The sequence below is a fragment of the Oncorhynchus masou genome, unplaced genomic scaffold (assembly GCF_036934945.1).
Source record: "Oncorhynchus masou masou isolate Uvic2021 unplaced genomic scaffold, UVic_Omas_1.1 unplaced_scaffold_700, whole genome shotgun sequence".
NCBI classification, from domain to species: Eukaryota; Metazoa; Chordata; class Actinopteri; order Salmoniformes; family Salmonidae; genus Oncorhynchus; species Oncorhynchus masou.
The window spans coordinates 172,163-195,942 of NW_027013460.1; the positions used below are offsets into that span (position 1 = coordinate 172,163).

General features: G+C 46.0%; 1 protein-coding gene across 1 annotated transcript in view; it reads right to left on the reverse strand.

Annotated features, from left to right (window-relative positions):
- Nucleotides 1-23,780, reverse strand: part of LOC135537029 (fibrillin-1-like) — a 104,642-nt gene that overhangs the window by 72,848 nt on the left and 8,014 nt on the right. The window contains 14 exon segments of the mRNA XM_064963240.1: nt 3,034-3,159; nt 4,369-4,497; nt 4,671-4,796; nt 8,558-8,785; nt 8,968-9,093; nt 12,003-12,053; nt 13,123-13,260; nt 13,492-13,611; nt 13,934-14,059; nt 14,284-14,409; nt 16,509-16,562; nt 18,289-18,441; nt 19,441-19,563; nt 22,929-23,051. Coding sequence (XP_064819312.1) covers nt 3,034-3,159; nt 4,369-4,497; nt 4,671-4,796; nt 8,558-8,785; nt 8,968-9,093; nt 12,003-12,053; nt 13,123-13,260; nt 13,492-13,611; nt 13,934-14,059; nt 14,284-14,409; nt 16,509-16,562; nt 18,289-18,441; nt 19,441-19,563; nt 22,929-23,051 — 1,749 coding nt within the window.

Here is a 23,780-nt window from a genome sequence, read left to right on the forward strand (position 1 = left end):
TCCTAGACTTCCCTTTCTAAATCAATAGATCCTCCTCCTCCTTTACTCCTAGAGACTTCCCTTTCTAAATCAATAGATCCTCCTCCTCCTTTACTCCTAGAGACTTCCCTTTCTAAATCAATAGATCCTCCTCCTCCTTTACTCCTAGAGACTTCCCTTTCTAAATCAATAGATCCTCCTCCTCCTTTACTCCTAGAGACTTCCCTTTCTAAATAAATAGATCCTCCTCCTCCTTTACTCCTAGAGACTTCCCTTTCTAAATCAATAGATCCTCCTCCTCCTTTACTCCAAGACTTCCCTTTCTAAATCAATAGATCCTCCTCCTCCTTTACTCCTAGAGACTTCCCTTTCTAAATCAATAGATCCTCCTCCTCCTTTACTCCTAGACTTCCCTTTCTAAATCAATAGATCCTCCTCCTCCTTTACTCCTAGAGACTTCCCTTTCTAAATCAATAGATCCTCCTCCTCCTTTACTCCTAGAGACTTCCCTTTCTAAATCAATAGATCCTCCTCCTCCTTTACTCCTAGACTTCCCTTTCTAAATCAATAGATCCTCCTCCTCATTTACTCCTAGAGACTTCCCTTTCTAAATCAATAGATCCTCCTCCTCATTTACTCCTAGACTTCCCTTTCTAAATCAATAGATCCTCCTCCTCCTTTACTCCTAGAGACTTCCCTTTCTAAATCAATAGATCCTCCTCCTCCTTTACTCCTAGAGACTTCCCTTTCTAAATCAATAGATCCTCCTCCTCCTTTACTCCTAGAGACTTCCCTTTCTAAATCAATAGATCCTCCTCCTCCTTTACTCCTAGACTTCCCTTTCTAAATCAATAGATCCTCCTCCTCCTTGCAACGCCAAGCGTCGTGGGTTCGTTTCCCGCTGGGACCACCCATATGTAAAAGTAGTGGCCCCAGCCGACTTGTAAGTCGCTTTGGACAAAAGCGTCTGCTAAATGGGATATATATCTAAATCAATATATCCTCCTATCCTATATCCTATATATATATATATAAATCAATAGATCCTCCTCCTCCTTTACTCCTAGAGACTTCCCTTTCTAAATCAATAGATCCTCCTCCTCCTTTACTCCTAGAGACTTCCCTTTCTAAATCAATAGATCCTCCTCCTCCTTTACTCCTAGAGACTTCCCTTTCTAAATCAATAGATCCTCCTCCTCCTTTACTCCTAGAGACTTCCCTTTCTAAATCAATAGATCCTCCTCCTCCTTTACTCCTAGAGACTTCCCTTTCTAAATCAATAGATCCTCCTCCTCCTTTACTCCAAGACTTCCCTTTCTAAATCAATAGATCCTCCTCCTCCTTTACTCCTAGAGACTTCCCTTTCTAAATCAATAGATCCTCCTCCTCCTTTACTCCTAGACTTCCCTTTCTAAATCAATAGATCCTCCTCCTCCTTTACTCCTAGAGACTTCCCTTTCTAAATCAATAGATCCTCCTCCTCCTTTACTCCTAGAGACTTCCCTTTCTAAATCAATAGATCCTCCTCCTCCTTTACTCCTAGACTTCCCTTTCTAAATCAATAGATCCTCCTCCTCATTTACTCCTAGAGACTTCCCTTTCTAAATCAATAGATCCTCCTCCTCATTTACTCCTAGACTTCCCTTTCTAAATCAATAGATCCTCCTCCTCCTTTACTCCTAGAGACTTCCCTTTCTAAATCAATAGATCCTCCTCCTCCTTTACTCCTAGAGACTTCCCTTTCTAAATCAATAGATCCTCCTCCTCCTTTACTCCTAGAGACTTCCCTTTCTAAATCAATAGATCCTCCTCCTCCTTTACTCCTAGACTTCCCTTTCTAAATCAATAGATCCTCCTCCTCCTTTAATCCTAGAGACTTTCCTTTCTAAATCAATAGATCCTCCTCCTCCTTTACTCCTAGACTTCCCTTTCTAAATCAATAGATCCTCCTCCTCCTTTAATCCTAGAGACTTCCCTTTCTAAATCAATAGATCCTCCTCCTCCTTTACTCCTAGAGACTTCCCTTTCTAAATCAATAGATCCTCCTCCTCCTTTACTCCTAGAGACTTCCCTTTCTAAATCAATAGATCCTCCTCCTCCTTTACTCCTAGAGACTTCCCTTTCTAAATCAATAGATCCTCCTCCTCCTTTACTCCTAGAGACTTCCCTTTCTAAATCAATAGATCCTCCTCCTCCTTTACTCCTAGAGACTTCCCTTTCTAAATCAATAGATCCTCCTCCTCCTTTACTCCTAGAGACTTCCCTTTCTAAATCAATAGATCCTCCTCCTCCTTTACTCCTAGAGACTTCCCTTTCTAAATCAGCTACAAAACACAACCAGAGGCAAGATGGGGAAGGATGAGTGATCAACTCGCACACACATGCACGTGCACACACAAAACACGCACGAACGCACGCATGCACGCACACACACGCTCCAGTCATAGCAAGGCATCAGTCCATTCCAGTGGAGTCATTGGAGTAGCTAGTCTCCATAGCATGTCTGTATAATGTGAAGTGGTCCAGAAGGTCATAGAACCAGTCCCACTCTACATACCTAGCTATCAGCCATCTTTCACCACAACACATCCCATAGATTCATATCCACATCCAGCCATTTAGCCCACACACACCGAGACACACACACACACACACACACTAGGGTTTCATATTTTCCAGAGAATCTACACATTTTTCTTCCTGAGAAAATGTCAAGAAATTACCGGGTAACCCGGTATTCCTGTTCAAACCGGATGTGCTGTTTAAAATAATAAAACCCCAGGGACATTCTGATAGGATTATACCACTGTCAATGGAGAAATCTGCACACAAATCTAACATTCTTTTTGTATTTGTTGCCATTAAATCAACTCAAAGTTCTCTCAGAGTCACCACACTATCTCATTGATGTGTCCTAGTTTTAAGGCAGCGACACTCTTAATAAAAGGCTTTCGGGTTCTTCAGCTGTCCCTGGTTGAAAGGGTTTTACCCGAAACCAAAAGGGTTCTACCTGGAACCAAAAAAGGGTCTCACACTGATGACCTCATCACTCACCGAGACAGGCGGATCCGTCGGGGGCAATCTCGTGTCCGTCGGGACACAAACACTGGAAGCTGCCCTCGCTGTTCACACACTCACCACCGCGACACAGCAGAGGGTTCCGCTCACACTCATCAATGTCTGGGAGGAGAGAACACAGAGTGAGAGAGAGACAGACAAACACACACACACACACATAGACAGAAAGAAAGAAAGAAATAAAGAGAGAAAGAAAGAAAGAAAGAGAGAAAGAGAGAGAGAGAGAGAGTCACACACATCAGACTATTTATCCATATTTTCTCATCTGTAGTCATTGCTACTTAGTGGGAATAATAAATATAATTTCACTCAGTCAGGAATGTGTTCAAAGCCAAGCCATGGCTATTACATTCATAAATAGAGAAATAAACCATTGAACATTAAACATTTTCACAGATGTCAGGACATTATGACCAGTAATTGCATATAAAACCGTCTGGATGCTGGAGTGTGTGTGTGTGTAAATCAAGCAGTAAAATATAATTATCCAGAGAAAAATGGTACTGTGGGTTGAGAGTATAGGGAGTGATCTGAGCGTGCTCTAAATGTATGGCTGGTATTCCCATAAAGGCTGTAACACGCACACAGGCCTGGGGAGCGAATCACCCTCTCTTCCTTACACACACACACACACACACAAGCACACACACACACACACAGTTTGAGTACTGGGTCTGTAACAGCATGGCAGGACTCCCCTGCCCTGATCCACTTCATAGAGTTAAGGGCCTGTGGCAGAGTTACTATGGGAGAAGGAGTTACTATGGAGATGGAATTACTATGGAGATGGAGTTACTATGGAGATGGAATTACTATGGAGATGGAGTTACTATGGAGATGGAGTTTCCTTATGTGTTATTATGTTATTATAGACTGAATATGTTGTCATCTGTCATGTACTCCACAATACAGTACTGATAGAGGTAGAAACTAGTACTGGGATGGGACAGCTGTCCAGATGTGTCCAGGTGTGTTCAGCTCTGTCCAGATGTGTTCAGCTCTGTCCAGATGTGTTCAGCTCTGACCAGGTGTGTGCAAGTGTGTGCAGGTGTGTTAAGGTGTGTTACGGTGTATCCAGGTGTGTGCAAGTGTGTTAAGGTGTATCCAGGTGTGTGCAGGTGTGTTAAGGTGTATCCAGGTGTGTTACGGTGTGTGCAGGTGTGTTAAGGTGTGTGCAACTGTGTTAAGGTGTATCCAGGTGTGTTAAGGTGTATCCAGGTGTGTTAAGGTGTTTGCAAGTGTGTGCAGGTGTGTTAAGGTGTGTGCAGGTGTGTCCAGGTATGTCCAGGTGTGTTTAGGTCCTCTACTCACCCATGCAGTTTTTCATCATCATGAAGCCGCTCTCGTAACCTTCAAAACATTCGCACTCGAAGTCCCCTCCTGTGTTCACACACGTGCCCTGACCACACAGGTCTGGAGAGATACGGCATTCGTCGATGTCTGGAAGGAGAAACACCCACATCACAGTTAGTTTACAAAAACACATTAAGAGACATTGCATTGTGAGTAATGTAGTATTTCTGACGCGCTGTTTTAACATTTTGACTATCTTGTGTGTCTGAAAGCTTTAGACGGAGCTCTAGATGTATGCTCTGTATGAGCTGTAGACTGACCTGTACAGTTCCTCTCATCAGAGTCCAGAGAGAAGCCGTTGTCACAGCGACAACGGAAACTACCGATGGTGTTCCTACACTTCCCATTGGAGCACAAGCTGTGGATCATCTTACACTCGTTTATATCTAAGAAAGAGGGAGGTAAGGAGGGATGGAGGGATAGAGAGAGAGATAGAGAGAAAAATAGAGAGAGAGAAGGACTTATTATATATTTCACTTGCTTTGGCAATGTAAACATATGTTTCCCATAGCAATAAAGCCATTTGAATCTAATTGAGAGAGAGAGAGAGAGAGAGAGAGAGAGAGAGAGAGAGAGAGAGGTTACAGCAGGTTTTTGAGTTTGCTCACCTGTTATTTTGTTGTCATTTCCCCTAGATTTTGCTCGCCTGAAGTAGAGTATATTGTGATAAATTGCAGGCCACACTACTTGCCGAGAGAGTTTTCAGCTATACTTTTTGTGGCTATCTATTTACCACCACAGACAGATGCTGGCACTAAGACCACACTCAGTCAGCTGTATAAGGAAATAAGCAAACAGGAAACCACTCACCCAGAGGCGGCACTCCTAGTGGCTAGAGACTTTAATGCAGAGAAACTGAAATCAGTTCTACCAAATTTCCATCAACATGTTAAATGTGCAACCAGAGGGAAAACAATTCCAGATCACCTGTACTCCACACACAGAGACACGTACAAAGCTCTCCCTCGCCTTCCATTTGGTAAATCTGACCACAACTCTATCCCCGATTCCTGCTTACAAGCAGAAATTAAAGCAGGAAGCACCAGTGATTCGGTCTATAAAAAAGTGGTCAGATGAAGCAGATGCTAAACTACAGGACTGTTTTGCTAGCACAGACTGGAATATGTTCCGGGATTCTTCCGATGGCATTGAGGAATACACCACATCAGTCACTGGCTTTATCAATAAGTGCATTGAGGACTTCGTCCCCACAGTGACTGTATGTACATACCCCAACCAGAAGCCATGGATTACAGGCAACGTTCGCACTGAGCTAAATGGTAGAGCTGCCGCTTTCAAGGTGCGGGACTCTTACCCAGAAGCTTAGAAGAAATCCTGCTATGCCCTGCGACGAAACATCAAATAGGCAAAGCGTCAATACAGGGCTAAGATTGAATCATACTACACAGGCTCCGCCGCTCGTCTTATGTGGCAAGGCTTGCAAACTATTACAGACTACAACGGGAAGCCCAGCCGCAAGCTGCCCAGTGACACAAGCCTACCAGACGAGCTAAATCACGTCTATGCTCACTTCGAGGCAAGCAACACTGAGGCATGCATGAGAACATCAGCTGTTCCGGGCGACTGTGTGATCACGCTCTCCGTAGCCTATGTGAGCAAGACCTTTAAACAGGTCAACATACACAAGGCTGCGGGGCCAGATGGATTACCAGGACGTGTGCTCTTGGCATGTGCTGACCAACTGGCAGGTGTCTTCACTGACATTTTCAACATGTCCCTGACTGAGTCTGTAATACCAACATGTTCAAGCAGACCACCATAGTCCCTGTGCCCAAGAACACAAGGGCAACCTGCCTAAATGACTACAGACCCGTAGCACTCACGTCCGTAGCCATGAAGTGCTTTGAGCTAAGAGTCCTGGGACTAAACACATCCCTCTGCAACTGGATCCTGGACTTCCTGACGGGCCGCCCCCAGGTGTTGAGGGAAGGTAGCAACACATCTGCCACGCTGATCCTCAACACTGGAGCTCTCCAAGGGTGCGTGCTCAGTCCCCTCCTGTACTCCCTGTTCACCCACAACTGTATGGCAAGGCACAACTCCAACACCATCATTAAGTTTGCAGATGACACAGTGATAGGCCTGATCACCAACAACGACGAGACAGCCTATAGGGAGGAGGTCAGAGACCTGGCCGGGTGGTGCCAGAATAACAACCTATTCCTCAACGTAACCAAGACTAAGGAGATTATTGTGGACTACAGGAAAGGGAGGGCCGAGCACGCCCCGTTCTCATCGATGGGACTCTAGTGGAGCAGGTTGAGAGCTTCAAGTTCCTTGGTGTCCACATCAACACCAAACTAGAATGGTCCAAACAGACCAAGACAGTCGTGAAGAGGGCATAACAAAGCCTATTCCCCCTCAGGAAACTAAAAGATTTGGCATGGGTCCTGAGATCCTCAAAAGGTTCTACAGCTGCAACATCGAGAGCATCCTGTCTGGTTGCATCACTGCCTGGTACGGCAATTGCTCGGCCTCTGAACGCAAGGGTAGTGCATACGGCCCAGTACATCACTGGTGCTAAACTGCCTGCCATCCAGGACCTCTACACCAAGCGGTGTCAGAGGAAGGCCCTAAAAATAGTCAAAGACCCCAGCTACCCTAGTCATAGACTGTTCTCTCTACTCAACAGTTTATACCCCCAAGCCATAAGACTCCTGAACAGGTAATCAAATGGCTACCCTATTTGCATTGTATGCCCCCTTGAGGAAGGACCTGAAGGAATATAGAAGGTAGGGGAAGGGACTAGGTTTGAAATGGAACGTATCCGGCCAACCTTTGAGGAAGGACCTGAAGGAATATAGAAGGTAGGGGAAGGGACCAGGTTTGAAATGGAACATATCCGGCCAACCTTTGAGGAAGGACCTGAAGGAATATAGAAGGTAGGGGAAGGGACCAGGTTTGAAATGGAACGTATCCGGCCAACCTTTGAGGAAGGACCTGAAGGAATATAGAAGGTAGGGGAAGGGACTAGGTTTGAAATGGAACGTATCCGGCCAACCTTTGAGGAAGGACCTGAAGGAATATAGAAGGTAGGGGAAGGGACCAGGTTTGAAATGGAACGTATCCGGCCAACCTTTGAGGAAGGACCTGAAGGAATATAGAAGGTAGGGGAAGGGACCAGGTTTGAAATGGAACATATCCGGCCAACCTTTGAGGAAGGACCTGAAGGAATATAGAAGGTAGGGGAAGGGACCAGGTTTGAAATGGAACGTATCCGGCCAACCTTTGAGGAAGGACCTGAAGGAATATAGAAGGTAGGGGAAGGGACTAGGTTTGAAATGGAACGTATCCGGCCAACCTTTGAGGAAGGACCTGAAGGAATATAGAAGGTAGGGGAAGGGACCAGGTTTGAAATGGAACGTATCCGGCCAACCTTTGAGGAAGGACCTGAAGGAATATAGAAGGTAGGGGAAGGGACCAGGTTTGAAATGGAACATATCCGGCCAACCTTTGAGGAAGGACCTGAAGGAATATAGAAGGTAGGGGAAGGGACCAGGTTTGAAATGGAACGTATCCGGCCAACCTTTGAGGAAGGACCTGAAGGAATATAGAAGGTAGGGGAAGGGACCAGGTTTGAAATGGAACGTATCCGGCCAACCTTTGAGGAAGGACCTGAAGGAATATAGAAGGTAGGGGAAGGGACCAGGTTTGAAATGGAACGTATCCGGCCAACCTTTGAGGAAGGACCTGAAGGAATATAGAAGGTAGGGGAAGGGACCAGGTTTGAAATGGAACGTATCTGGCCAACCTTTGAGGAAGGACCTGAAGCAATATAGAAGGTAGGGGAAGGGACCAGGTTTGAAATGGAACGTATCCGGCCAACCTTTGAGGAAGGACCTGAAGGAATATAGAAGGTAGGGGAAGGGACCAGGTTTGAAATGGAACGTATCCGGCCAACCTTTGAGGAAGGACCTGAAGGAATATAGAAGGTAGGGGAAGGGACTAGGTTTGAAATGGAACGTATCCGGCCAACCTTTGAGGAAGGACCTGAAGGAATATAGAAGGTAGGGGAAGGGACCAGGTTTGAAATGGAACGTATCCGGCCAACCTTTGAGGAAGGACCTGAAGGAATATAGAAGGTAGGGGAAGGGACTAGGTTTGAAATGGAACGTATCCGGCCAACCTTTGAGGAAGGGCCGTCCATTAATGAAGTCTCCTCGGTTTGCGAAGCCGGGTCCCCTGGGACAGAGCTGGCTGTACTCCTGAGAACCTTTCTCCGGACACTCGTCACATTCCGGGCCCCAGGCCACACCCACCGAGCAGCAGCACGCATCCACACGGTGACGACCCGGGATAGGGGCTCCACAACGCTCATCCTCGTGGCTCAGATAACACTGCTCTGTACGCAGGTCTGGAGGGGGGAAACATACGATAACAAAACACCATAACGCAAAATCAGTTTAACAAAATGTAGTACATCCGGAAATGAAAGGCAATGACCCCATTTTGAATCTTATAATTATTGTGGAGTACACAACAGTGTAATGGACTACAGTACCCATTAGCGTAGTGCTTGTGGACTACAGTACCCACCTATACATGTTCGTCCGGTGGCGTCGACGGTCATCCCAGAGGGACACTGGCAGATGAAGGAACCCACGGTGTTCACACACTTTCCATTGATACACACCCCCGGAAACACCTCACACTCATTAACATCTACAGGTGGAGAGAGAACACACAACCTAGACTCCATTAACAACATCACAACACTAGAAACACAATAGACACACATACTAGAGCCTGTTATCAACAACAGAATAATACAACGTTAAGTCAACTAACAGAACTATTTATTGTCCATGAGAACTATGATAAAATCATTGCGTTGGGTGATTTTAATATTCATGTTGACAAAGAGACTGACTCCAAGGCCATTGCATTTAGAAACATCAGGTAAAAAATCTAGGGGTTATTTTAGATTCTGAACTCAATTTCGAATCACACAATGGGAATGTGACCAAAATAGCTTTCTACCACCTGAGGAACATCGCCAAGATGCCGTCGTTTCTCTCTCAGGCTGATACAGAGACTCATCCATGCTTCTATTACAAGCAGGATTGACTACTGTCATGCTCTCCTTTCTGGTCTACCCAGAGAGAAAGCCATTGGTCAACTGCAAAACATAGAGAATGCTGCAGCATGGGTACTGACCAAGACCAGACGGAGAGAACACATTACACCGGTTTTAAGGTCTCTGCACTGGCTGCCTGTGAGCAATATAATTAATTTTAAGATTATTCTATTGGTTTATAAATCAATCCACGATTCAAATCAAATCAAATTTTATTATTTTATACATGGTTAGCAGATGTTAATGCGAGTGTAGCGAAATGCTTGTGCTTCCAGTTCCGACAATGCAGTAATAACCAACAAGTAATCTAACTAACAATTCCAAAACTACTGTCTTATACACAGTGTAAGGGGATAAAGAATATGTACATAAAGATATGAATGAGTGATGGTGCAGAGCAGCATAGGCAAAATACAGTAGATGGTATCGAGTACAGTATATACATATGAGATGAGTATGTAAACAAAGTGGCATAGTTAAAGTGGCTAGTGATACAAGTATTACATAAGGATGCAGTAGATGATAGAGTACAGTATATACGTATACATATGAGATGAATAATGTAGGGTATGTAAACATTATATTAGGTAGCATTGTTTAATATATTTTATTTTACATCCTTTCCCATCAATTCCCATTATTGAAGTGGCTGGAGTTGAGTCAGTGTGTTGGCAGCAGCCACTCAATGTTAGTGGTTGCTGTTTAACAGTCTGATGGCCTTGAGATTACATTACATTACATTTAAGTCATTTAGCAGACAGTCTCTCAGTCCCAGCTTTGATGCACCTGTACTGACCTCGCCTTCTGGATGATAGCGGGGTGAACAGGCAGTGGCTCGGGTGGGTGATCTTTGTGGCCTTCCTGTAACATCGGGTGGTGTAGGTGTCCTGGAGGGCAGGTAGTTTGCCCCCGGTGATACGTTGTGCAGACCTCACTACCCTCTGGAGAGCCTTACGGTTGTGGGCGGAGCAGTTGCCATACCAGGCGGTGATACAGCCCGCCAGGATGCTCTCGATTGTGTATCTGTAGAAGTTTGTGAGTGCTTTTGGTGACAAGCCAAATTTCTTCAGCCTCCTGAGGTTGAAGAGGAGCTGCTGCGCCTTCTTCACGATGCTGTCTGTGTGAGTGGACCAATTCAGTTTGTCTGTGATGTGTATGCCGAGGAACTTAAAACTTACTACCCTCTCCACTACTGTTCCATCGATGTGGATAGGGGGTTTCCCTCTGCTGTTTCCTGAAGTCCACAATCATCTCCTTAGTTTTGTTGACGTTGAGTGTGAGGTTATTGTCCTGACACCACACTCCGAGGGCCCTCACCTCCTCCCTGTAGGCCGTCTCGTCGTTGTTGGTAATCAAGTCTACCACTGTTGTGTCGTCCGCAAACTTGATGATTGAGTTGGAGGCGTGCGTTGCCGCGCAGTCGTGGGTGAACAGGGAGTACAGAAGAGGGCTCAGAACGCACCCTTGTGGGGCCCCATTGTTGAGGATCAGCGGGGTGGAGATGTTGTTGCCTACCCTCACCACCTGGGGGCGGCCCGTCAGGAAGTCCAGTACCCAGTTGCACAGGGCGGGGTCGAGACCCAGGGTCTCGAGCTTGATGACGAGCTTGGAGGGTACTATGGTGTTAAATGCCGAGCTGTAGTCGATGAACAGCATTCTCACATAGGTATTCCTCTTGTCCAGATGGGTTAGGGCAGTGTGCAGTGTGGTTGGGATTGCGTCGTCTGTGGACCTATTTGGGCGGTAAGCAAATTGGAGTGGGTCTAGGGTGTCAGGTAGGGTGGAGGTGATATGGTCCTTGACTAGTCTCTCAAAGCACTTCATGATGACGGAAGTGAGTGCTACGGGGCAGTAGTCGTTTAGCTCAGTTACCTTAGCTTTTTTGGGAACAGGAACAATGGTGGCCCTCTTGAAGCATGTGGGAACAGCAGACTGGTATAGGGATTGATTGAATATGTCCGTAAACACACCAGATTGTGCACCCCAATACATGTCAGACATGCTTTTAAGTTATGTACCCAGTAGGTCCCTCAGGTTCTTTGGCAGAGGCCTTTTAACTATCCCAAAGCCTAGGACCAAGAGGCATGGAGAGGCAGCATTTAGTTATTATCCTCCAGCTTCTAGATTAGCCTGCCAGAGAACCTGAGGGGAGCCGAAACTGTAGACATCCTTTTTTTAGCTTTGCTATTCCTTAGGGTGCTTTTTAGTTTTTATTGTTATTCTTTCATTTTTATCCTCTTATGTTTGTTGTGTAGTAAATATTTCTGTTTTTATTTTCATAGTTTGTTATTTGTTTTGTCTTGTGAAGAACAGTGTTCCATGTCTGAAATGTGCTGTGTAAACAAAGTCTCATTGATACCTGCCAACGCAAACAATCAACGCAAAAAACTGCTTTATAACCCGATTTTGAAATCAAACACTGGATTTGAGGGAATATGTGTATTTGCCAAGTGAAAGATGAGTCTTGTCGGAGTCCTTCTCCAGGCGTCATTACCTTCACAGATGGTCCCTCTGACTCGAGCATAACCCTTAGTGCAGAAATGATCTGAAAGAGAAGGAGGAAGATTAAAATACCTCCACATTCTGTGAGACCCTGACCTAAAGGCTCTCATGTGTAATAGGTCTGGTCATGACCTGACCGGGAAAAACTCCTGGCCCCAGTTATAGGATCATTCACACTTGGGTACAGAGGCCTAGCTACAGTACAGGTTGTAATTCTCACTTCGCTACAGTACAGGTTGTAATTCTCACTTAGCTACAGTACAGGTTGTAATTCTCACTTAGCTACAGTACAGGTTGTAATTCTACCTAGCTATAGTACAGGTTCTAATTCTCACTTAGCTACAGTACAGGTTCTAATTCTCACTTAGCTATAGTACAGGTTCTAATTCTCACTTAGCTATAGTACAGGTTCTAATTCTCACCTAGTTACAGTACAGGTTCTAATTCTCACTTAGCTACAGTACAGGTTGTAATTCTACCTAGCTACAGTACAGGTTCTAACCCTCACCTAGCTACAGTACAGGTTCTAATTCTCACCTAGTTACAGTACAAGTTCTAACCCTCACCTAGCTACAGTACAGGTTCTAATTCTCACCTGGTTCACACTAGGCACATGTTCTTCCCAAGGCCTCTCCCCAGAAAAGGGCTACAGGTTAAATATGTTCTATAAGTTCTAGAGATTCTAGAAGTTCCATATGGTTCTGTAGGTTCCCACTAACCTGGTTCACACTTGGCACAGGGACTTCCCCAGGCCTCTCCCCAGAGAAGGGCTACAGGTTAAATAGGTTCTATAAGTTCTAGATGTTCCATATGGTTCTATATGGTTCTGTAGGTTCCCACTAACCTGGTTCACACTTGGCACATGGACTTCCCCAGGCCTCTCCCAAGAGAAGGCCTACAGGTTAAATAGGTTCTATAAGTTCTAGAGATTCTAGATGTTCCATATGGTTCTATATCGTTCTGTAGGTTCCCACTAACCTGGTTCACACTTGGCACATGGACTTCCCCAGGCCTCTCCCAAGAGAAGGCCTACAGGTTAAATAGGTTCTATAAGTTCTAGAGATTCTAGATGTTCCATATGGTTCTATATGGTTCTGTAGGTTCCCACTAACCTGGTTCACACTTGGCACAGGGACTTCCCCAGGCCTCTCCCAGTGTGGAGCAGCAGTGGGATTTCAGAGTGGCTCCGTTGATGTTGATCTCACAGCGCCCGTTAATCACCTTCAGCCAACATGTGCCTTTACTGGTCTCTACAGGGACAGGGAGAGGGAGGGCAGAGGACTGTACTAATACACATCATAACATTTCATAGCTGCCATTTTAGCCCCTCAGATAGTAGTCCCCTAATCCTCTGGTCAAAAGTAACATCCTCTCACAAACACACACACACACACACACACACACACACACACACACACACACACACACACACACACACACACACACACACACACACAGCAGGGGTTGTTATACTCACGTACCTATACACTGTGTTCCAGAGGCGTCCAGCGTGCTGCCTGCTGAGCAGAGACACACGTAGGACCCCGGGCTGTTCTTACAGTCCCCGTTCACACACGGCTTCGACTCACACTCATCAATGTCTGCAGGAGACAACACATATTCATCAATATCGACAAGAAACACACACACATCTATATGAATTAGAGGAGAAAGTAATCCACAAATCAATATCTACAGGAAGATGTGTTAGCACATCTTTCTTTGTACTCCTGACAAGCTTCTAACACGTCTTCTGTGTGACAGACCGACAGCAGGGCTGGAGGTCAACTCCATTTCAATTACGGACAATTACGGAAGTACCTTGAAATTACAATTCCAATTCTCTGAACTTTAAATGTGATTAAACCCAACCATGACAGACAGACGGACAGACAGTAACTCGTCTGGGCCAGTGTATCTCACCTTCACAGACATCCGTCTCAGCGTGGAACAGGAAGCCGGTGGGACAGTGGCAGGTGAAACTACCTGGAGTGTTCCTGCACAGGCCGTTGTCACACAGTAACCTGTTCACTGCACACTCATCTATGTCTGAGAGGAGACAGATACACAGACGGGGGTAATACCACAGAATAAAACTCATTTAATACGATCTCTAGGGTTAATACATTCATCTACAGTATGTCTCGACAGACAGACAGACAGACAGACAGACAGACAGACAGACAGACAGACAGACAGACAGACAGACAGACAGGCAGGGATAGAAACATTAGGATAACCCAGTCATTTTAAGGATACATCATGGGACTCACCAACACAGTGTTTTCCAGTGGTGTCCACCTCAAAGCCCATGTTACAGTTACACTTATAGGTCCTCAGCATGTTCTCACACACACCGTTCTGACAGATGTCTGGGTCCAGAGCACACTCATTGATATCTGGGAGAGATACACACACACACACACACACAGGCACACAAGGTTAATATCTGGGAGAGATACACACACAAACACACAGGCACACAAGGTTATTATCTGGGAGAGATACACACACAAACACACAGGCACACAAGGTTATTATCTGGGAGAGATAAACACACAAACACACAGGCACACAAGGTTATTATCTGGGAGAGATACACACACAAACACACAGGCACACAAGGTTATTATCTGGGAGAGATACACACACAAACACACAGGCACACAAGGTTATTATCTGGGAGAGATAAACACACAAACATACAAGGTTATTATCTGGGAGAGATAAACACACAAACACACAGGCACACAAGGTTATTATCTGGGAGAGATACACACACACAAACACACAGGCACACAAGGTTAATATCTGGGAGAGATACACACACAAACACACAGGCACACAAGGTTATTATCTGGGAGAGATACACACACAAACACACAGGCACACAAGGTTAATATCTGGGAGAGATACACACACAAACACACAGGCACACAAGGTTATTATCTGGGAGAGATACACACACAAACACACAGGCACACAAGGTTAATATCTGGGAGAGATACACACACAAACACACAGGCACACAAGGTTATTATCTGGGAGAGATAAACACACAAACACACAGGCACACAAGGTTAATATCTGGGAGAGATACACACACAAACACACAGGCACACAAGGTTATTATCTGGGAGAGATACACACACAAACACACAGGCACACAAGGTTATTATCTGGGAGAGATACACACACAAACACACAAGGTTAATATCTGGGAGAGATACACACACACACAAACACACAGGCACACAAGGTTAATATCTGGGAGAGATACACACACAAACACACAGGCACACAAGGTTAATATCTGGGAGAGATACACACACAAACACACAGGCACACAAGGTTAATATCTGGGAGAGATACACACACAAACACACAGGCACACAAGGTTAATATCTGGGAGAGATACACACACAAACACACAGGCACACAAGGTTAATATCTGGGAGAGATACACACACAAACACACAGGCACACAAGGTTAATATCTGGGAGAGATACACACACAAACACACAGGCACACAAGGTTAATATCTGGGAGAGATACACACACAAACACACAAACACACAAGGTTATTATCTGGGAGAGATAAACACACAAACACACAGGCACACAAGGTTATTATCTGGGAGAGATAAACACACAAACACACAGGCACACAAGGTTATTATCTGGGAGAGATAAACACACAAACACACAGGCACACAAGGTTATTATCTGGGAGAGATAAACACACAAACACACAGGCACACAAGGTTATTATCTGGGAGAGATAAACACACAAACACACAGGCACACAAGGTTATTATCTGGGAGAGATAAACACACAAACACACAGGCACACAAGGTTATTATCTGGGAGAGATAAGCACACAAACACACAGGCACACAAGGTTATTATCTGGGAGAGATAAACACACAAACACACAAGGTTATTATCTGGGAGAGATACACACACAAACACACAGGCACACAAGGTTATTATCTGGGAGAGATACACACACAAACACACAAGGTTATTATCTGGGAGAGATACACACACAAACACACAGGCACACAAGGTTATTATCTGGGAGAGATAAACACACAAACACACAGGCACACAAGGTTATTATCTGGGAGAGATACACACACAAACACACAGGCACACAAGGTTATTATCTGGGAGAGATACACACACAAACACACAGGCACACAAGGTTAATATCTGGGAGAGATACACACACAAACACACAGGCACACAAGGTTAATATCTGGGAGAGATACACACACAAACACACAGGCACACAAGGTTATTATCTGGGAGAGATACACACACAAACACACAGGCACACAAGGTTATTATCTGGGAGAGATACACACACAAACACACAGGCACACAAGGTTATTATCTGGGAGAGATACACACACAAACACACAAGGTTAATATCTGGGAGAGAGAGACATTTCATTGAGACACACCAGGTTCCTTCTGATTTTGATCGTTACCTCTGCCATCGCTGGTAGTGCCGGGGCCGTTACTACACAGGGCCAGGAACTCAGCTGCAACACACACACACACACACACACACACACACACACACACACACACACACACACACACACACACACACACACACACACACACACACACACACACACACACACACACCTTCACACACACACACACACGGGTAGTGAAACTACTAAACGAAATAACAGCGTCACATTTACCAACATCCAGAGATCTCAGAGCAAGTCATTTCATACCATGTTATTATCCGTTTCCATGCTTTCTCATTTGGTCTGGATATATATGAAATGAACCCTTAATGTGGTGGAACTTTGGCATCTTTTCAATATAGACTTTAACAGGAAGAGCTAATGAGAAATGACTGGTTGTAGTGTTATTATGTGTGGCGAGGTGGAGGGGTGGAGAGGGGTGGCAGTATGGAGGAGTGGGTGGGGGTGGAGGAGTGGAGGGGGGTGGCAGGGTCGAGGATTGGGGGTGGAGGGGTGGAGGAGTGGGGGTGGAGGAGTGGGGGGGAGGTGGAGTGGAGTGGAGAAGTGGGGGTAGAGGGGTGGGGGAGGTGGCAGGGTAGAGGAGTGGGGGTAGAGGGGTGGAGGGGGTGGCAGGGTGGAGGAGTGGGGGTAGAGGGGTGGAGGACTGGGGGGTGGCAGGGTGGGGGTGGAGGAATGAAGGTGGAGGAGTGGGTGGAGGGGGTGGCAGGGTGGAGGAGTGGGGGTAGAGGGGTGGAGGAGGTGGCAGGGTGGAGGAATGGAGGTGGAGGAGTGGGTGGAGGGGGTGGCAGGGTGGAGGAGTGGGGGTAGAGGGGTGGAGGAGGTGGTAGGGTGGAGGAGTGGGGGGGGGTGACAGGGTGGGGGTGGAGGAATGGAGGTGGAGGAGTGGGTGGAGGGGGTGGCAGGGTGGAGGAGTGGGGGTAGAGGGGTGGAGTAGGTGGCAGGGTGGAGGAATGGAGGTGGAGGAGTGGGTGGAGGGGTGGCAGGGTGGAGGAGTGGGGGTAGAGGGGTGGAGGAGGTGGTAGGGTGGAGGAGTGGGGGGGTGACAGGGTGGGGGTGGAGGATTGGAGGTGGAGGAATGGGTGGAGGGGGTTGCAGGATGGAGGAGTGGGGGTGGCAGGGTGGGGGTGGGGGTGGAGGAATGGAGGTAGAGGAGTGGTGGAGGGGGTGGCATGGTGAAGGAGTGGAGGAGTGGGGGTAGAGGAGTGGAGGTGGCGGTGGGGGTGGGGGTGGAGGAGTGGAGGAGTCAGACAGTCAGAGATTACAGGCCACAGCAGATGAAGACAACATCTCCTGTTTCTGTGGATTGAATCAGATTAAGAGTTGGACGGTTTATAGTGACCAACCATAGAACATCAGTGCATGGTAACGCTGTTACTTTGTCAGAGCCGGAACAGCCTGGATATCAATCTCTGTAATCATGACTCAGACAGAGTAAATGTCAAACTGCAGACTCCATCTTGATGCCTCAAGAGTGTGTGTCCCTCATATCGCTCTGTCTGTTGGACATCAGCTGGTCTGTGGTATTACTAATGTTAGCTGGGAGGCTAAAACACATCATCCACTTCACTCAGGACAACAGCATGAGTGGTGGCCGTGTAGACCCAGTTGTGTGTGTGTGTGTGCATGTGTATGTGTGTGTGTGTGTATGAGTGTGTGTGTGTGTGTGTGTGTGTGTGTGTGTGTGTGTGTGTGTGTGTGTGTGTGTGTGTGTGTGTGTGTGTGTGTGTGTGTGTGTGTGTGTGTGTGTGTGTGTGTGTGTGTATACCTGAATTTTGGGGTGGGCATGGTTGGCAGGACTCTCCAAAGGCGTACTCCACACTGGCACAGCAGCATTCTGACTTGGTCACGGCTCCGAAGAATGGCTTCACACACTGTCCCCGCTTGTATCCTCCATAACAAGTGCTGCGCATATGTGTGTCTGGAATCAGGATACAGAGAAAACTATGAATCTATCTCTTCTTGTTTCCCTCCCTCCCCCCCCATCCCTCCCTCCCTCCCTCCTCCCTCGCCCCCCCTCCCTCCCTCCCCTCCTCCCTCCCCTCGCCCCCCCTCCCTCCCTCCCCCCTCCCTCCCTCCCTCGCTCCCCCCCCCCTCCCCCTCGCCCCCCCTCCCTCCCTCCCTCCTCCCTCCCTCAGACAAACAACCCTCCCTCCCTCAGGATCCTCCCTCCCCCCCCTCCCTCCCCCTCCCCCTCCCCCTGATATCATCCCTCCCTCCGCCTCCCTCACCCCCTCCCCACTTCCTCCCAGCCCCCTCCCATCCTCCCTCCCTCCCTCCCTCCCCCATCCCTCCCACCCTCCCCTAGAAAAAAAAGGGTCCCCCCCCTCCTCCCTTGTGATTGATTCCCTCCCCAATCCCTAATAGATTGATCCCTCCCTCAGATTCTCCTCCCTCGCCACACTCACCTCCCAGACCCCCATCCCTCCCCACGGCCAGACCAGCCATCCCTCACACCTCCGACCCCTCCCCTTCCCACAGTGGCCGTCCCTCCCCTCCAGATCCCCCCCTCCACTCCCTCCCTCCCTCCCTCCCTCCCCTCCCTCCTCCTCCCTCCCCCCTCCCTCCTCCCTCCCCCCTCCCTCCCCCCTCCCTCCCTCCCCTCGCCCCCCCTCCTCCCCTCCCTCCCTCGCTCCCTCGTTCAGACAAACAACAGTGAAACAAACAGGATTGTGTATCGAAGGGATTGCAGCATTCCCCTGATCTGATATCATCCACAACGAATGCAGTCAACCCAAACTGTACACTTCCTGCCAGCCCACTCACATTGTGAAACCAGGAATATGGTCCCAAACCAATACTATGACCACACACTCTTAGAAAAAAAGGGTTCCAAAAGGGAATTTGTGATTGATTAAACCAAATCAATCAATCAATAATAGATTGATCATAGATCAGATTCTAGAGAGGAGACACTCACCGACACAGACGCGGCCATCCAGACCCACGGCCAGACCAGCCATACACTCACACCTGAACGACCCCTCCGTATTCACACAGTGGCCGTTCATACAGATCCCTGGAGTCTCACACTCATCAATGTCTGGGAGAGAGACAGAGGAGACAGGAGGAGAACAGGGGAGACAGGAGTGGAGAACAGAGGAGACAGGAGTGGAGAACAGAGGAGACAGGAGGAGAACAGGGGAGATAGGAGGAGAACAGGGGAGACAGGAGTGGAGAACAGAGGAGACAGGAGGGGAGAACAGGGGAGACAGGAGGAGAACAGGGGAGACAGGAGGAGAACAGGGGAGACAGGAGGAGAACAGGGGAGACAGGAGGAGAACAGGGGAGACAGGAGTGGAGAACAGAGGAGACAGGAGGAGAACAGGGGAGATAGGAGGAGAACAGGGGAGACAGGAGTGGAGAACAGAGGAGACAGGAGGGGAGAACAGGGGAGACAGGAGGAGAACAGGGGAGACAGGAGGGGAGAACAGGGGAGACAGGAGGAGAACAGGGGAGACAGGAAGGGAGAACAGGAAGGGAGAACAGGGGAGACAGGAGGGGAGAACAGGGGAGACAGGAAGGGAGAACAGGGGAGACAGGAGGGGAGAACAGGGGAGACAGGAAGGGAGAACAGGAAGGGAGAACAGGGGAGACAGGAGGGGAGAACAGGGGAGGCAGGAGGAGAACAGGGGAGACAGGAAGGGAGACAGGTGAAAGGGGTAGCAGGGGAACAAAGGTTATGATAGGATACAATGGAACACTATGAGACGGTTTACCAGACCTACATTAAGGCTATTACTGTCAATGTACAAGTTTACTAAACATTAAGAACACCTTCAATGTTGTCAATGTACACTGAGTTTACTAAACATTAAGAACACCTTCATAATATTACGTTGTCAATGTACACTGAGTTTACTAAACATTAAGAACACCTTCCTAATATTAAGTTGTCAATGTACACTGAGTTTACTAAACATTAAGAACACCTTCCTAATATTACGTTGTCAATGTACACTGAGTTTACTAAACATTAAGAACACCTTCCTAATATTAAGTTGTCAATGTACACTGAGTTTACCAAACATTAAGAACACCTTCCTAATATTAAGTTGTCAATGTACACTGAGTTTACCAAACATTAAGAACACCTTCCTAATATTAAGTTGTCAATGTACACTGAGTTTACCAAACATTAAGAACACCTTCCTAATATTACGTTGTCAATGTACACCGAGTTTACTGAACATTAAGAACACCTTCCTAATATTACGTTGTCAATGTACACTGAGTTTACTAAACATTAAGCACACCTTCCTACTATTACGTTGTCAATGTACACCGAGTTTACTAAACATTAAGCACACCTTCCTAATATTAAGTTGTCAATGTACACTGAGTTTACTAAACATTAAAAACACCTTCCTAATATTAAGTTGTCAATGTACACTGAGTTTACCAAACATTAAGAACACCTTCCTAATATTACGTTGTCAATGTACACTGAGTTTACTAAACATTAAGAACACCTTCCTAATATTACAATGTTGTCAATGTACACACTGAGTTTACTAAACATTAAGAACACCTTCCTAATATTCAGTCCTAATACTCCCTTTTATCTACACTGATTGAAGTGGATTTAACAAGTTACATCAATAAGGGATCATAACTTTCACCTGGTCAGTCTATGTCATGTAAAGAGCAGGTGTTCTTAATGTTTTGTACACTCAGTGTATATTTTCTCTTGAGCATACTTATTCCAGAAGCAGGCCTAACAAAGGTCTGGAAAACCAGCTCAATATCAACTGTCAAGTTATACCCACAAAATATCCTTCTGATTGTCCATGTAACTTCTCTTCTCTAGACTCAATCTGGTCAAGGTTGTTTATTTACTATAATTCTTTCACTTCAAACAACTTCAACTCCCACAGATGAACTGGACTTGACATTATTGAACTGGACTTGACATTATTGAACTGTGCTTGACATTATTGAACTGTGCTTGACATTATTGAACTGTGCTTGACATTATTGAACTGTGCTTGACATCATTGAACTGGACTTGACATTATTGAACTGGACTTGACATTATTGAACTGGACTTGACATTATTGAACTGTGCTTGACATCATTGAACTGGACTTGACATCATTGAACTGGACTTGACATCATTGAACTGGACTTGACATCATTGAACTGGACTTGACATCATTGAACTGGACTTGCCATCATTGAACTGGACTTGACATTATTGAACTGGACTTGACATTATTGAACTGTACTTGACATTATTGAACTGGACTTGACATTATTGAACTGGACTTGACATTATTGAACTGGACTTGACATTATTGAACTGGACTTGACATTATTGAACTGGACTTGACATTATTGAACTGGACTTGACATTATTGAACTGGACTTGACATTATTGAACTGGACTTGACATTATTGAACTGGACATTATTGAACTGGACTTGACATTATTGAGTGAAAATATTTGACTTGCAGTTTGCTAACCACTCTCTAAGGGCCACTTATTTCATGATTCAGCTATAATGGCTGTACAGTATAAGTTCACTCTTTATCTTCCTGGAAGATCATATAACCCAACAGAAGAAAAAGCTTTCTCCTGCTCCAGTCACATCGGCCCATAATGTAAACCACCGTGGTGTATTCTAACAACGACCCTAATGACGTGGAAACAGTGATGTGGCTGGTTGCTTTGTGTTATGTCTGGAACATGGGCTGTGTCCCAAATAACACCCTGTATCCTAAATAGTACCCCATGTTTGGCCAGGGTACATACTGTAGATCTCTGGTTGAAGTAGTACAGTATATTGGAATTAGCGTGCCATTTGGGAACCAACCTTGGTTTCCTCAGAGGCAGAGAAAGAGCACAGACCTCAACGGACTGTGTAGACTGTTAAACCTCTCTAGACTGCTAACCTCTCTAGACTGTGTAGACTGTTAAACCTCTCTAGACTGTTAAACCTCTCTAGACTGTGTAGACTGTTAACCCTCTCTAGACTGTGTAGACTGTTAACCCCCTCTAGACTGTGTAGACTGCTAACCTCTCTAGACTGTGTAGACTGTTAAACCACTCTAGACTGTTAACCTCTCTAGACTGTAGACTGTTAACCCTCTCTAGACTGTGTAGACTGTTAACCTCTCTAGACCGCACAATTCATTACTGAGGAAATACATCCCTTTCTGAAATGAGACTCTCTCTACTCTATGTAGACTACTAGCAACAGAACTCCCATCGAGACTTTTTTTTACATGAATTTGCCACCTTTTGGTACATTTTTGTGGCATTGACACTTTTCAGGACATTTCCTGACTTTTACACTTTCCGGGACATTTCCTGACTTTTACACTTTCCGGGACATTGCATTTGACAGTTTTCATATACTTTTCTGATGCGGCAGACAGAGGGTTGTGATTGGACAGCAGACGTACCTACACAAAAGCGCCCGGTTGGATCGAGCAGATAGCCATGTTTACAAATACATTTAAAGCTTCCCTCGTCGTTGATGCACATCCCATTCAAACACATGTTCCTGATCAGACACTCATCCATGTCTGGGGGAAAGAAAGAAAGAAAACAAGAAAACAAACAAACAAACGCACGCACACATGCAAACACACACACACACACACACATATTAGGACAATATATACAGGTCATAGATAACAATAAGTCTAAATGAATCTAAAATATGTGGGAAAATACTATTAGAATATACAGAACGACTGCATGACTTCAAGTAGTGTAGAGGGTTCCAGATCTAAGATCGAGAATTAAGCAAGATTGAGAGAAAGAAAGAATGACAGAAACTAAGAGACAGAGAGAAAGAGAGAGAGACAGAGAGAGAGAAACAGAGACAGAGAGAAACAGAGAGAGAGAGATAAATAAATAGAGAGAGACAGAGAGAGAGAGAAACAGAGGCAGAGAGAAAGAGAGAGAGAGAGAAAGAGACAGAGAGAAACAGAGCGAGAGAGAAAGAGAGACAGAGAAAGAGAAACAGAGAGACAGAGAGAGAAACAGAGAAAAAGAGAGAGACAGAGAGAGAGAGAGGCAGAGAGAAACAGAGAGAGAGAGAAAGAGAGACAGAAAGAGAGAGAGACAGAGAGACAGAGAGAGAGAAACAGAAAGACAGAGAGAGAAACAAAGAAAGAGAGAGAGAGAAACAAAGAAAGAGAGAGAGACAGAGAGAGAGAAACAGAGAACAAAAGAGAGAGAGACAGAGAGAAACATATAGAGATTGATGTATTTGACAGTATGTGTCAATAGGGCATGTTAATAAAGTT